Raw genomic sequence first — 16,161 nt, forward strand, 5'->3', positions numbered from 1 at the left:
GAATAGTAGAGAGGTGTAGTGACAGAGCTGCGTATGTGGAGTCAGTACAGCAACAGTAGAGAGGTGTAGTGACAGAGCTGCGTATATGGAGTTAGTGCAGGAATAGTAGAGAGGTGTAGTGACAGAGCTGTGTATGTGAAATTAGTACAGGATTAGTAGAGAGGTGTAGTGACAGAGCTGTGTATATGGAGTTAGTATAGGAATTGTAGAGAGGTGTAGTAACAGAGCTGTGTATGTGGAGTCAGTACAGCAATAGTAGATTGATGTACTGACAGAGCTGTGTATGTGAAGTTAGTACAGGATTAGTAGAGAGGTGTAGTGACAGAGCTACGTATGTGTAGTTAGTACAGGAATAGTGTAGAGGTGTAGTGATAGAGCTGCATATGTGACGTTAGTACAGGAATAGTAGAGAGGTGTAGTGACAGCTGTGTATGAGGAGTTAGTACAGGAATAGTAGAGAGGTGTAGTGACAGAGAAGTGTATGTGGAGTTAGTACAGCATTAGTAGAGACGTGTAGTGCTAGAGCTGTGTATATAGATTTAGTGCAGGAATAGCAGAGAGGTATAGTGACAGAGCTGCATATATGAAGTTAGTATAGGAATAGTAGAGAGGTGTAGTAACAGAGGTGCGTATATGGAGTTAGTGCAGGAATAGTAGAGAGGTGTAGTGACAGATCTGTTTATGTGAAGTTAGTACAGGAATAGTAGTGAGGTGTAGTGACAGAGCTGTTTATGTGAAGTTAGTACAGGAATAGTAGAGAGGTGTAGTGACAGAGCTGCATATGTGGAGTAAGTACAGGAACAGTAGATAGGTGTAGTGACAGAGCTGCGTATGTGGAGTTAGTACAGGAATAGTAGAGAAGTGTAGTGACAGAGCTGCGTATGTGAAGATAGTACAGGAATAGTAGAGAGGTGTAGTGACAGCTGTGTATGTGGAGTTAGTACAGGAATAGTAGAGAGGTGTATTGACAGAGCTGTGTATGTGGAGTTAGTACAGGATTAGTAGAGAGGTGTAGTGACAGAGCTGTGTATATGGAGTTAGTGCAGGAATACAGAGAGGTGTAGTAACAGAGGTGCGTATATGGAGTTAGTGCAGGAATAGTAGAGAGGTGTAGTGACAGAGCTGTGTATGTGAAATTAGTACAGGATTAGTAGAGAGGTGTAGTGACAGAGCTGTGTATATGGAGTTAGTATAGGAATTGTAGAGAGGTGTAGTAACAGAGCTGTGTATGTGGAGTCAGTACAGCAATAGTAGATAGATGTACTGACAGAGCTGTGTATGTGAAGTTAGTACAGGATTAGTAGAGAGGTGTAGCTACAGAGCTACGTATGTGTAGTTAGTACAGGAATAGTGTAGAGGTGTAGTGATAGAGCTGCATATGTGAAGTTAGTACAGGAATAGTAGAGAGGTGTAGTGACAGAGCTGCATATGTGGAATCAGTACAGGAATAGTATGAAAGTTTAGTGACTGTTGTGTACGTGGGGTTAGTAGAGAGGTTGTAGTTACAGAGCTGCATATGTGAAATTAGTACAGGATTAGTAAACAGATGTAGTGACAGAGCTGCACACGTGGAGTAAATACAGGAATAGTAGAGAGATGTAGGGACAGAGCTGCATATGTGGAGTAAATACAGGAATAGTAGAGAGGTTTCCTGACAGAGTTGGGTATCTGGAGTTAGTACAGGAATAGTAGAGAGTTGTAATGACAGCTGCATATGTGGAGTAAGTACAGGAATAGTAGAGAGGTGCAGTGACAGCTGCATATGTGGAGTAAGTACAGAAATAGTAGAGAAGTGTAGTGGCGGAGCTGCGTATGTGGAGTTAGCACAGGAATAGTAGAGAGGTGTAGTGACAACTGTGTATGTGGAGTTAGTACAGGAATAGTAGAGAGGTGTAGTGACAGAGCTGTGTATATGGAGTTAGTGCAGGAATAGCAGAGAGGTGTAGTGACAGAGATGCATATATGGAGTTAGTATAGGAATAGAAGAGAGGTGTAGTAACAGAGGTGCGTATATGGAGTTAGTGCAGGAATAGTAGAGAGGTGTAGTGACAGCTGTGTATGTGAAGTTAGTACAGGAATAGTAGAGAGGTGTAGTGACAACTGTATATGTGGAGTTAGTACAGGAATAGTAGAGAGGTGTAGTGACAGAGCTGCATATGTGGAGTTAGTACAGGAATAGTAGAGAGGTGTTGTAACAGAGCTGCATATATGGAGTTAGTACAGGAATAGTAGAGAGATGTAGTGCCAGAGCTGTGTATGTGGAGTTAGTACAGGAATAGTAGAGAGGTGTAGTAACAGAGCTGCATATATGGAGTTAGTACAGGAATAGTAGAGAGGTGTAGTGACAGAGCTGCGTATGTGGAGTTAGTACAGGAATAGTAGAGAGGTGTAGTGACAGAGCTGTGTATGTGAAGTTAGTACAGGAGTAGTAAACAGATGTAGTGACAGAGCTGCATATGTGGAGTAAATACAGGAATAGTAGAGAGGTGTCGTGACAGAGTTGGGTATCTGGATTTAGTACAGGAATAGTAGAGAGGTGTAATGACAGAGCTGCATATGTGGAGTAAGTACAGGAATAGTAGAGAGGTGTAGTAACAGAGCTGTGTATGTGGAGTTAGTACAGGAATAGTAGAGAGGTGTAGTGACAGAGCTTACATATGTGGAGTTAGTACAGGAATAGTAGAGAGGTGTAGTGACAGAGCTGTGGATGTGAATTTAGTACAGGAGTAGTAAACAGATGTAGTGACAGAGCTGCATATGTGGAGTAAATACAGGAATAGTAGAGTGGTGTCATGACAGAGTTGGGTATCTGGATTTAGTACAGGAATAGTAGAGAGGTGTAGTGACAGAGCTGCATATGTGGAATCAGTACAGGAACAGTATGAAAGTTTAGTGACTGCTGTGTACGTGGAGTTAGTAGAGAGGTTGTAGTTACAGAGCTGCATATGTGAAATTAGTACAGGATTAGTAAACAGATGTAGTGACAGAGCTGCACATGTGGAGTAAATACAGGAATAGTAGAGAGATGTAGGGACAGAGCTGCATATGTGGAGTAAATACAGGAATAGTAGAGAGGTTTCCTGACAGAGTTGGGTATCTGGAGTTAGTACAGGAATAGTAGGGAGGTGTAATGACAGCTGCATATGTGGAGTAAGTACAGGAATAGAAGAGAGGTGCAGTGACAGAGTTGTTTATGTGGAGTTAGTACAGGAATAGTAGAGAGGTGGAGTTATTACAGAAATAGTAGAGAAGTGTATTGACGGAGCTGCGTATGTGGAGTTAGCACAGGTATAGTAGAGAGGTGTAGTGACAGATCTGTGTATATGGAATTAGTACAGGAATAGTAGAGAGGTGTAGTGACAGAGCTGTGTATGTGGAGTTAGTACAGGAATAGTAGAGAGGTGTAGCGACAGAGCTGCGTATGTGGACTTAGTACAGGAATAGTAGAGAGGTGTAGTGACAACTGTGTATGTGGAGTTAGTACAGGAATAGTAGAGAGGTGTAGTGACAGAGCTGTGTATAGAGTTAGTGCAGGAATAGCAGAGAGGTGTAGTGACAGAGATGCATATATGGAGTTAGTATAGGAATAGAAGAGAGGTGTAGTAACAGGTGCGTATATGGAGTTAGTGCAGGAATAGTAGAGAGGTGTAGTGACTGAGCTGTGTATGCAAAGTAAGTACATGAATAGTAGAGAGGTGTAGTGACGGAGCTGCGTATGTGGAATCAGTACAGGAATAGTATGAAAGTTTAGTGACAGCTGTGTACATGGAGTTAGTACAGGAATAGTAGAGAGGTGTAGTGACAGAGCTGCGTATTTGAAGTTAGTACAGGATTAGTAGAGAGGTGTAGTGACAGAGCTGCGTATGTGAAGTTAGTACAGGAATAGTAGAGAGGTGTAGTGACAGAGCTGCATATGTGAAGTTAGTATAGGAATAGTAGAGAGGTGTAGTGACAGAGCTGTGTATGTGAAGTTAGTACAGGAGTAGTAAACAGATGTAGCGACAGAGCTGCATATGTGAAGTACAGGAATATTAAAGAGGTGTAGTGCATAAGCTGCATATGTGGAGTTAGTACAGGAATAGTAGAGAGGTGTAGTGACAGAGCTGCATATGTGAAGTTAGTACAGGAGTAGTAAACAGATGTAGTGACAGAGCTGCATATGTGGAGTTAGTACAGGAATAGTAGAGAGGTGTAGTAACAGAGCTGCATATATGGAGTTAGTACAGGAATAGTAGAGAGGTGTAGTGACAGAGCTGTGTATGTGAAGTTAGTACAGGAGTAGTAAACAGATGTAGTGACAGAGCTGCATATGTGGAGTAAGTACAGGAATAGTAGAGAGGTGTAGTAACAGACCTGTGTATGTGGAGTTAGAACAGGAATAATAGAGAGGTGGAGTTATTACAGAAATAGTAGATAAGTGTAGTGACGGAGCTGTGTATGTGGAGTTAGTACAGGAATAGTAGATAGGTGTAGTGACAGATCTGTGTATATGGAATTAGTACAGGAATAGTATAGAGGTATAGTGACAGAGCTGTGTATGTGGAGTTAGTACAGGGATAGTAGAGAGGTGTAGCGACAGAGCTGCGTATGTGGAGTTAGTACAGAAATACTAGAGAGGTGTAGTGTCAGAGCTGTGTATGTGGAGTTAGTACAGGAATAATAGAGAGGTGGAGTTATTACAGAAATAGTAGAGAAGTGTAGTGACGGAGCTCCGTATGTGGAGTTAGTACAGGAATAGTAGAGAGGTGTAGTGACAGATCTGTGTATATGGAATTAGTACAGGAATAGTAGAGAGGTGTAGCGGCAGAGCTGGGTATGTGGAGTTAGTACAGGAATAGTAGAGAGGTGTAGTGATAGAGCTGCGTATGTGGAGTAAGTACAGGAATAGAGAGGTGTCGTGACAGAGTTGGGTATCTGGAGTTAGTACAAGAATAGTAGAGAGGTGTAGTGACAGAGCTGCATATGTGGAGTTAGTACAGGAATAGTGTAGAGAGTTGTAGTGACAGAGCTGGGTATGTGGAGTTAGTTCAAGAATAGTAGAGAGGTGGAGTTAGTACAGCAATAGTAGAGAGGTGTAGTGACTGAGCTGCATACAGTCAGGTGCATAAATTTTGGGACATTGACAGTATTTTCATATTTTGGCCTCTATTCACCACCACAATGGCTTTGAAATGAAACAAACAAGATGTGCTTTAACTGCAGACTTTCAGATTTAATTTGAGGGTAATTACATCCAAATCAGGTAAACAGTGTAGGAATTACAACGGTTTCTATATGTGCCTGCCACTTTTTAAGGGGCCAAAAGTAATGGGAGAAACTAAACAATCCTAAATCTAACTTTCACTTTTTAATACTTTGTTGCAAATCCTTTGCAACAAAGCTGCATATGTGGAATTGGTACAGGAATAGTAGAGGTGGTCAGGGGAGATGGTGCCCCAATGGCGGAGTGTCCAGAAGCACCATTGGTTGCTGGATAATGTATTAGGCGCTTCTGGATAAATATTTGGGTGCTGATGAATATTGAGTTTGTTACTTTGTGTGTTGCTGAATAAATGTGTTTGATACTGCTGGATAAAGTATTGGGTGCAGCTGGATATATGTTTTGGGAAGTCTGGCTATATGCCCCATGACTCCCTCATGACTCCCACGAGACAGATCTGTACCATCCAGTTGACAAGCAAAAATGCCCATTTCATGCAGAGAGAGCTATGTCAATGGACAGGTCAATCTGTCACCATCCGTATGCATGGTGTAGCGCATGTTCACTCCGCAATTGATGTGTTGAAGTCAGGAGAGCGCAACTGCGCAGTCACCTTGTTGGTTCTTTTAGGGAGGCTTCATTCCGCATGCACAGCGCCATCTTGTCACTGTGTTACAGCGCCGCAGTTTCACTCAGTGAGACCCTGTAATATACGGCATCCACAGCGTGTTGACCACTTGCTTCCTGCACCGATTCCAACATATAGTCCCTGGCTGGTGGTCTGTATGCTCCACTCAATGCTGAGAGTTTGTAACATGCGTAACTGTGAATGTAGGTATGGAGGTACATTCAAGCTACTGCTAAATAAACCACTCCAGTTAAATACTGTGCTGTACAGTGACTTCAGGTTATCTGCTGGTGTGTATATTTATTCTCTTATACCATCTGCAACAGTACACACATATTCTAACGGAATGGGATTAAATGCCGACGGCTGGCCGACAGGATGAATATTCCGACAGAGGCAGGTAAGTATGCTAACCTCCCCTGTCCCCCCCCGTAACCCTCCCTTAGTGGTGCCTAACCCTAACCTCCCCCCCTAGTGCCTAACACTAACCTCCTCCCCTTGTGCCTAACACTAACCTCCCCCCCTAGTGCCTAACACTAACCTCCCCCTTAGTGTCTAACACCAACCTCCCCCCTAGTGCCTAACACTAACCTCCCCCCCTAGTGCCTAACACTAACCTCCCCCCTAGTGCCTAACACTAACCTCCCCCCTTAGTGTCTAACACTAACCTCCCCCCCTAGTGCCTAACACTAACCTCCCCCCTTAGTGTCTAACACTAACCTCCCCCCTAGTGCCTAACACTAACCTCCACCCTTAGTGTCTAACACTAACCTCCCCTGTCCCCCCCTAACCCTAACCCTCCCTTAGTGGTGCCTAACCCTAACCTCCCCCCCTAGTGCCTAACATTAACCTCCCCCCCTTGTGCCTAACACTAACCTCCCCCCCTAGTGCCTAACACTAACCTCCCCCCTTAGTGTCTAACACTAACCTCCCCCCTAGTGCCTAACACTAACCTCCCCCCCTAGTGCCTAACACTAACCTCCCCCCTAGTGCCTAACACTAATCTCCCCCCCTAGTGCCTAACACTAACCTCCCCCCTTAGTGTCTAACACTAACCTCCCTCCCTAGTGCCTAACACTAACCTCCCCCCTTAGTGTCTAACACTAACCTCCCCCCCTAGTGCCTAACACTAACCTCCCCCCTTAGTGTCTAACACTAACCTCCCCCCCTAGTGCCTAACACTAACCTCCCCCCTTAGTGTCTAACACTAACCTCCCCTGTCCCCCCCTAACCCTCCCTTAGTGGTGCCTAACCCTAACCTCCCCCCTAGTGCCATCCACTAACCTCCTCCCGTCAGTGCCTATCCCTGACCCCCCCTTACCGCTCCCTAAACCTAACCCTCCGGGTTAACCCTAACCTTTCTCTGTGGGTGCCTAACCCTAACGCTCCCCCCTAGGGGTGCCTAACCCTTACCCCCCCAAAAAAAACTAACGCTAACCCCGTTAACTGCCCTAAACCTAACCCCCCCCCCCGCAGCTAACAGGACGGCCGCCCCGGACTTACCTTGTTTGGGCACGTGATGGGCGTCTGTATTTCGATGCCTATCATAAATCCCTAGCCGGCATTCTGGTGCCGGGATTGTGAGCCGCCGGTCACATAATTACATCCCATTCTAGCAGCATGCACAGTTTGTTGGGTGCTGCTGCATATATGAGGTGGATACTGCTGAATACTGTATGTGTTGGGCACTGCTGGATACACGTGTTGGATGCTGTTGTATAGATGTTGGATACCCGATGGTTTACTTACATCTCCAAATTTTGTGGGTGTGAATGTGCAGAACGAGTCCTGCACATTAGCACGCAGTGCCCCCACGCCGCAGCACGATTGACATGCTGCGTCCAAAGATGCAGCTACTGAGCTACTGCATCCGTCTCTGCAATATGTGCCTGCAATATGAGACGTAGTTGCGTCCATCTCTGAACCCGCCCCCGAATGTTCTTGGCGCATTTCAATTTGTTTTAGTGAAAGGTAACGGAGCACTGAGCCTTACTAATGCACAGGGTGTAACATCATATATATCTATGCTTGCAGATCTGGCCGGGCTGTGCGTTGGAGATAAGATTGCCGAGGTGAATGGAATCAGTTTAGAAAGTATAACCATGGGAAGTGCCGTTAAAGTGCTGACCGGAAACAACCGTCTACGTATGATGGTGAGACGCATGGGAAAAGTGCCAGGGATTAAATTCTCCAGAGAAAAGACCACATGGTAAGCAGAGCCGTACTCGTCACTCACAGTCTCCACGCCATTGTCAGCGGTTCTAGGTAACCAAAAATCACAATGTATCACCTCTGTGGGCCAAAGAGAGCGTGTCAGTGTCATTAGAGGATCACAGTATCTGCTTCCATCACAGTACAAGGACTCGTGTGACTGTGAACTCTGACCAGGAGAGATTAAACGCAAATACACTTCACTAAGTCACTGTAAATTTTCATAACATACAGAAATATACTCACTATATTACAGCGAATCAGCTAGTATTATTTAAAATGTGTATATATATATATATATGTGTATATATATATATATATATATATATATATATATACACACAAATGGAATTCTGCAATTCTTCAATGACTAGATTTCACAATGACATTTTGATAAGGCACAGCCAGTAATTGAATAGGTGATTGGAGATTGAGGTGATTGAGGTTCAGTATAGAAACTCAGGCCCTGATTCAGAGCCGGACGCTCTGACAGAGCGCTCGCTCTGAATCAGGGCCGTCCCTCCTACCTTTTGGAGCGGCCACACAGCCGCTCGCATAGCTGTGGGTGACCACCCACAGCTATAGCGAGTGGCCAAAATGATGGTCGTGATGGTGAAGACCATTGCGACCATCGGGCTTGCGACGAGACCATTGCAGTAGGGTCTCGCTGCCGCAAGCCCTGGAGTGCTTTTGGCTCTATCAGAGCCAAAAGCACTCCCACTGACATCACTAGTGATGTCAGTGGGGCCGGCCCCAGACGATAGGTGTTCCCATGGGAACGCCTCCGTGTGGGCAGCCACGCCCCCGGCACGCCCACCCAAGGGGGCGTGCTGTCAATCACCATCGACAGCACGCCCCCTTTGGTGCGAGGCCCATAACGACGGCTTAGCCATCGTTATTTGGGTCTCACGCATGCGCACGACGGAGCCTGCTCCCTTGTGCGCATGCACACTTGGGCAACATCGACTTGCTTGCGAGCGCTCAGCGTTAGCGAGCAGGTCTGAATCAGGCCCTCAGTTGGGAAGATTTCCTAGTTATTTACATATCTGTGGTCACAGTGTAATCTAGCAAGTAGTTTTGTTGCTTCCAGTTGTTTATTTGTACGAATAAGATTTTGAGAGCGAAAGATGCGCGGCATGGCCAATTTGCCCGGGCCCTGGCGCACTGGGCAGTGCTGTTTGGCACGACTAAGGGCCTGATTCAGAGCTAGTCACTGCTGGCAAGCGCTTGCTCTGAAGCGGGGATTTATTTATTTTTTCTTCAGTCTGCTCGCTAAGCTATGGGTGACGGCTTTTGTGAGCGGCCTGGAGATGGTAGCGATTATCGCGACCATCGGGCTTGCGAGGATACCCTGTGGTAGGGTCTCAGCTCTTGCAAGCCCGAGTGGACTTCCTGCTCTAATAGAGCATGAAGTCCACAACTGACATCGCTAGTGATGTCAGTAGAACCGGCCACAAACGCCAGGCGTTCCTTTGGGAACGCCTGCGTTTGCTGAACCACCTCCTCTACCCGTCTACAAAATGGGGTGAGCTGTCAATCAGCATCGACAGCTGCCCCGTCTTGTAGCGAGCCCCGGAGCGACGGAACTTCAGTCGCTCGCTGGGGCTCACGTATGCGTACGCCGGACGCGGCGCATGCGCATGGGCAAAACATCAGGCCCTAAATCCACTGTACACAAGGACACATGTGTCTGTGGTCACTTTTGATCCTGCTGCGACAGCCTGCTTGCTACCTTATGTTAGTGCGCGTGTCTGCCCATGTTGGGCAATTATCAGTTCGCTGCTTTTTCGTCCATGTCCACAGCCATCATCAGTCGTAAGGGGACTCACACCGACTCAATGCAGGGTGCAAAAGATCCATTAGAAAAAGGCATCACACACTCCAAATGACCATGGAAGTCTGGCTATATGCCCCACGACTCCCCTATGACTCCCAGAAGACTGATGTGTAGCATCCAGTTGTCAACCAAAAATGCCCATTTCACGCAGAGAGAGCTAGGTCAATGGACAGGTCAATCTATCTCCATCCGTATGCATGGTGCAGCGCATGTTCACTCCGCAATTAATTTGAAGTAAGGAGAGCGCAACTGCGCAGTCACCTTGTTGGTTCTTTTAGAGAGGCTTCATTCCCTAACCAAAATGGCCGATGTTGGTACAACTGCGCATGCGCAGCGCCTTCTTATCACTGTGTCATACCTCCCAACATGTAGGGGTCTATTTACAAAGCAGTGTTAGGAGAAGTGAAAAGTGATAAGGTGCCAGCCAATCAGCTCCTAAATGCCATCTCATAAGCTGTGTTTGAAAAATGACAGTTGGGAGCTGATTGGCTGGCACCTTATCACTTTTCACTCTTCACTTTTCACTTCTCCTAACACTGTTTAGTAAATAGACCCCTTAAACTTGTTAAGGAGGGACAGGTCGCGTACCAAAGGCACGCGCGGATGAAAAGGGGGTGTGGCTTGAGTAAAAAGGGACGGAGTCTACGGAAAACGGGGCAGACTTCCCCCGTTTTCGTCCCTTTGGGGGCATGCCCAGCACTCTCCGAGACGCTGGGCAGCCCTCAGGAATGCGCACGGCATGTGTTCTCCTCCTGCACACCCGCTGCTCTGTAGTGGTTTGTGCTCTTCCTAACTCCCCCCCCCCCACCGAGGGACACTGCGGCCCGCGGATGGGACAGCAGGGCAGTCCCAGAAAAACGGACTGTCCCGCTGGAAGCGGGATAGGTGGGAGGTATGCTGTTACAGTGCTGCAGTTTCACTCAGTGAGACTCTGCAATATACTAAATCCACAGCGTAGTTGACCACTTGCTTCCTGCACCGATTCCAACATATAGGGGTATATACAATTAGCTGCGGGGTTTACCCCGCGACTAATTGTTGCGCTGGTGGTGAGTCAATTAATGGGGACTCCACGCGTGGTTGTCCACGAGACCCTGCGCGCAAGTCCCCCGCTGTCGTGCTTTACCTCGCACCTCATGTAGGTGCGAGGTAACAGCTGCACGAAGCCGCCCTTGTCGGCCTCACGCGTGTCAGAAAAACACACTGTTTCCACACTTCTCACGGAAATAGTGTGTTCCCGCGAGCGAGGGCACATTTACCGGCGCGGGGAAAAAGCTATTTTATTGAATAGCTTAACCCCGCACCGCAGGACTTTCGAGCCCCAATTACTCGCGGCAGAAGTCCCGCGGGTAATTGTATATACCCCATAGTCTCTGGCTGGTGGTCTCTATGCTCTGCTCAATGCTGAGAGTCTGTAACATGCGTAACTGTGAGTGTAGGTATGGAGGTACATTCAAGTTACTGCTAAATAAACCACTCCATTGGTTAAATACTGTGCTGTTCAGTGACTTCAGGTTATCTGTTGGTGTGTATATTTATTCTCTTATACCATCTGTAACAGTACACACATATTCTAACAGCATTCACAGTTTGCAAATATCTACAAGATCCATTCACATTCAGGCACGCGACTCACTCAGACTCAGGCCCCAAACAAAAAAATGGAAGGGTCCTGGTCCTATTTGCTATAAATTTAAAGCTTGTTTCCAGGTTCCTCTTGCCATTTTGTCACTCCGTAAAGTCACAGTTTTTCTTTTTGTCCCTGAAAGTAAAATAATATGCCAATGCTGTATAAAGAGATGTTAATAAACAAATATTCACCTCTAATTGTTCTTGTTTATTACATAAGCTCTAAGTTGGCAAAGTTCAAGTCTGATTTTAGACTCCTCATATGATCCAGTTGCAATTCAGGGGAGAAATACGTTTCACTTTGGGCTCAGTGTAATAAAAAACTGAAAACATATAAAAGTTACACATTCTAAATAAAGTCCCAATGTCGCTATACACTACTGATTCATTTTAGGCAAAAAAAAACAGAGCTGTGAGGGAAAGCGTGGAGTTGGAGGAGTCGACTCTGGATTGCTGGACAGACTGGCCAGTGATAAACCCAAATTTTTTAGATGGCGCATTCAGGGCCTGATTCATTAAGGAGCACTATTGCGATCGCAGATCTGTAATCGCACACATGTCTGCTGCGAAAATATGCTAATGATTGCTATCGCAATGCCTCCGCACTGCCAGCATAGAGACACCCACTGCCTCCCACTACCGCTATCTCACATCCGTAATACCTTTGCAAACCTGCATAAACATCGGTAACATGGAGTACCATCGGCCCCTTATGCAGAATTACAGCAGCCCTGACCTTACTTAGAAATTACTAACCTTGTTGCACGCAGTGAGTACTCAAGCTGCGTATGTAATCGCAATGACTAATTTATGCACGCCCATGCAGCAGTGTTCAAACGGTCAGGCACGCCTGCGTTTCTCAGACCACCTTCAAACGCTCAGTGCGTGAGCCTCAGCGCACAACACACTTTCATGGTTACAATGTTTTTCTCCCATTGTCTAATAACTGTCTTCCACTCCGTTACTGAAGGGTTGATGTGCTGAATAAGAGACTGATTGTAGAAAAGGGCGGTTCTACGCCATCGGACAGCAGTTCTGAAGATGGAATGAGAAGGATTGTCCATCTCTACACCTCCTCTGATGACAGCTGCTGGGGATTTAACATTAGAGGGGGGAAAGAATTTGGACTTGGGATCTTTGTTTCCAAGTAAGTACAAAAATAGCAATGGGCCAAAAAACACCAATTTGTGTCTTAAATGTTAGAATTTGCCAGGTTACATCGCTTCCGAATTTTTTGTTGTTGCTGACGTTAAAAGTATTTTTATTATCCTTTATTTACAAGGGTTCCACAGCACCTTACAAAGTACATAAACAAATGAGCACACAGCCACCTGTTGTGGGGAGTGAGGAATAAATGATAGTATAAGTAAGGGAAGGAGAAGCTCATGAGGAAAGAGGGCCCTGCTCGTGAGAGCTCATATATTAAAGGGAAGGAGAAGACAGAATGGTGACACAGATGGGGTAGATAGTAAGGAAGGAGCATGTAGCAGTGAGTTAGGATGAAGGCTTTCATGAAGAACCTGTTTGAAGATTAGTAGAGAGGTGGAGAGTCTGATAGAGAAGGGGAGAGAATTCCAAAGGTGGGGAGCACAATGTGCAAAATCTTGGAAATGGGGAGTAATCAGTTAGTAGAAGAGGCAACAGATGTAAATAGGGGAAGATTGGGTGAGGGCTTTGTAAGTGAGTGTGAGAAGTTTGAATTGGGTACTCAAGGGGAAGGGGAGCCAGTGTAGGGCTTGTAGGAGAGGGGAGGCAGATGAAGTACATTTGGAGAGGAAGATGAGTCAAGCAGCATCATTGAGGACAGATTGGAGTGAAGACAGATGGGAGGCCAGAAAGTAGGAGGTTACAGTAGTTCCATGTGGAGATGACCAGTGAGTTGGTGAGGGTCTTAGTTGCCTCTGGGGTGAGAAAGGAGGTGGGATGTACTAATTTGAAAGTGCGATAATAACCCTGTATTCTGAGTTTTACCGCATTTTCCATATGCACTATTGGTTGGCCGCTGGGGCTCTGATGCGGAGGGTAATGCCAACTTTTGCTGGCGTTACTCTATAGCAGCCTATGGGCTTCTACCGCATCGCGCTGGTATGAGGGATCCGATCGGATCCCTCAAAGCATGCCCCGCGGCTGCCGCTTCACTCAGCGCATGCGCAGATGGACTCCCGGGTCATAAACCCAGAAGTCCAGATCGCAACGCTGATCGCAAAGGACAGCTCTACTGATTGTATATGTTAGTGCACTGATTGTATATGTTAGTGCATATGCGATCAGTACGAATGCAATGTCTAGGGTAATGTACTCCGCAAGGTTAGTTCATCCCGCCCAGAGTCTGATCCCGGAGATATTTCTGAGATGGAAGTGGCAGGACTGCAAGAGGTACTGGATCTGTGGTGTGAAGGAGAGGGGAGGAATCAAGGATAACAACACAGTGCACCTGTGGGCTAGAGGAGATGGTTGTGTCATCAATAGATAATGAAGATTATCAGCTCAGTCTTAGACATGTTAAGTTTAAGAAAGTGCTGGGACATTAAGGAAGAAATAGCAGAGAGACAGTTGAGTGAAAAGAGATCAGGGGAAGAGAGATACTGTAGATCTGAGTGCCATCAGCATATTGGAGACCAAAAAAGCTGATGAGCTCACCTAAGGCAGAGGTAAAGAGGGATAATAGGAGAGGTCCAAGAACAGAACCTTGGGAGACACCTACTGGTAGTGGAAGTGAGGAGGAATCATAAGAGGAGATGGAGAAAGAATGGTCATAGAGTAGGAGGACGGTCTGGAGAGCGCAGTATCATGCAGACTGAGGGAGTGAAGGATTTGCTGACGGAGAGGGTGGTCCAGAGTGCCTGAAAGCAGCAGAGAGATTGAGGAGAATGTGCAGAGAGTAGTGGCCCTTATATTTTGAAGCTAGGAGGTAATTGCTGGCTTTTGTGAGGGCAGTTAAGAGGAGAGGAGAGAGGTGGGGTGGTAGTTGGAGAGAGTGTCAGGATCAAGGTGGGTTTAAGAATGGGGGAGACAAGGGCATGATTGAATGCAGAGGGGACATTGCCGGATGAGAAGGAGAAATTGAAGAGATGGGCACAGGCAACAGGAGAGAGGTTGCGGAGGAGGCGGGGATGGATATGGTCAAGGGGGGAGGTGGAAGGTGGGGAAGACTGCATGAGGGCCATGACTCCATCTCAGGAAACTGGGGAGAGAGAGGCCAGAGTTGGTAAGGAAAAGGAAGTCTAAGCCTTGCTCTGCAAGCTCGTTTGTAGCTCAAGTTTCTGGAGCTGTAGACACTCGTATCTGACAGCCAGAGTAACTGCATGAGCAGCACACCTAAAGGGTTTCCTCATCTAGCAACACTTATACTGTACCTTCTGTATTGTTAGTATCTATACTCACACATAAAATAAAGAATTCTATGGGGTCAATCCTATTAGCTGTGAGTTCCCTCACAGCGTAAGTAATTGAAGCTATATGGCAGATTTACTGTAACTCCGGACTTGCGAGCCCAGGGCGAGATTGTTCTGCAAGGGGCGCGAGTTACGGTGGCATTGCCAGCGTTTCTATACCCACCTCCCAACTAATAAAATTTACCCCTATAAATAGATTAGTTCTTTATTTTGGAATATTTGAGGACAGTTTAGCAGTTGTATTTGTATTGGCTGCTATCACCCACTTATGTTTTACTTCTCTTTTCTATTCAGAGTTGACCGAGGTGGGCTAGCGGAAGAAAGGGGTATAAAAGTCGGTGATCAAGTTCTTGCAGCCAATGGAGTCAACTTTGAAGACATAAGCCATAGCAAGGCAGTCGAAGTGCTAAAGGGGTTAACTCACATCATGCTCACGATTAAGGTATCCAGAATGGGGACAGGTCAGAAATGTTGCTGCTTTGGAAAAGGAAGAGATAACTTTACATTTTGTGGTCAGAGACAGGATTAGGGAAGGTGTCTCTTATTCTGCTATGGAAGGCAGCTTAACACTAGTCTTCACAATCAAGGGAGCAGTTTTGCTCGCTCAGAGCTCCCTTGCATACCCACATTATATATATCACATGTACAGACGCACACTAGGGGGTGTATTTACTAAGAATTGTGTCTGACTGAATGTGTGAACGGATTGATCCTTCCATCAGAAGATCACTAGTTCTGTGAAACGGGCGGCAACTGTACAGAACTGTTCCGTCTTGTGGAAGTCTCATGGGCATGTCGGCGATGGGTAAAGGATGCCGGCGCTCGGGATCACGGCGGTCAGAATCCCCACACCGGCATCCCGACCAGGTTACAATCCCGACGGCTCTATGTAAGTAACCCTAACCTAACCCTCCCTCCCCAGTGCCTAAACCTAACCTCCTCCCAAGTGCCTAAGCCTAACCTTCCCCTCCCCGCACCCTAAACCTAACCCTCCCTCCTCAGTGTCTAAACCTAAACCTCTCCCTAGTGCCTAACCCTAACCCCCGCTACTTACCTTCTGAACGTATTCTGGCATGTCGTGGAGGTGTAGGCCAAGTACCCTGCTCGTTTGTAGCGTGCAGATGGAGATAAGACGCCTGTTTCAGACAGATCTTTTGCACCCAGCATAGAGCAGGTACAAATTATGTTGGCTGCAGATTAAAAAACAGTGGGCCTGATTCACTACGGATCGCAATACTCTGTACGCACGCAGTTCAACTGC

The 16,161-nt window shown here is 46.4% G+C and overlaps 1 protein-coding gene across 1 annotated transcript in view; it reads left to right on the top strand.

Moving 5' to 3' along the window:
• PDZD7 (PDZ domain containing 7) overlaps window positions 1-16,161 on the top strand; it is a 113,312-nt gene that overhangs the window by 42,698 nt on the left and 54,453 nt on the right. The window contains exons 3-5 of the mRNA XM_088448670.1: window positions 7,863-8,037; window positions 12,476-12,652; window positions 15,195-15,342. Coding sequence (XP_088304796.1) covers window positions 7,863-8,037; window positions 12,476-12,652; window positions 15,195-15,342 — 500 coding nt within the window. The remainder of the gene's footprint in view (window positions 1-7,862; window positions 8,038-12,475; window positions 12,653-15,194; window positions 15,343-16,161) is intronic.

This window comes from Taudactylus pleione, unplaced genomic scaffold (assembly GCF_031769625.1).
Source record: "Taudactylus pleione unplaced genomic scaffold, aTauple2 ptg000464l, whole genome shotgun sequence".
NCBI classification, from domain to species: domain Eukaryota; kingdom Metazoa; phylum Chordata; class Amphibia; order Anura; family Myobatrachidae; genus Taudactylus; species Taudactylus pleione.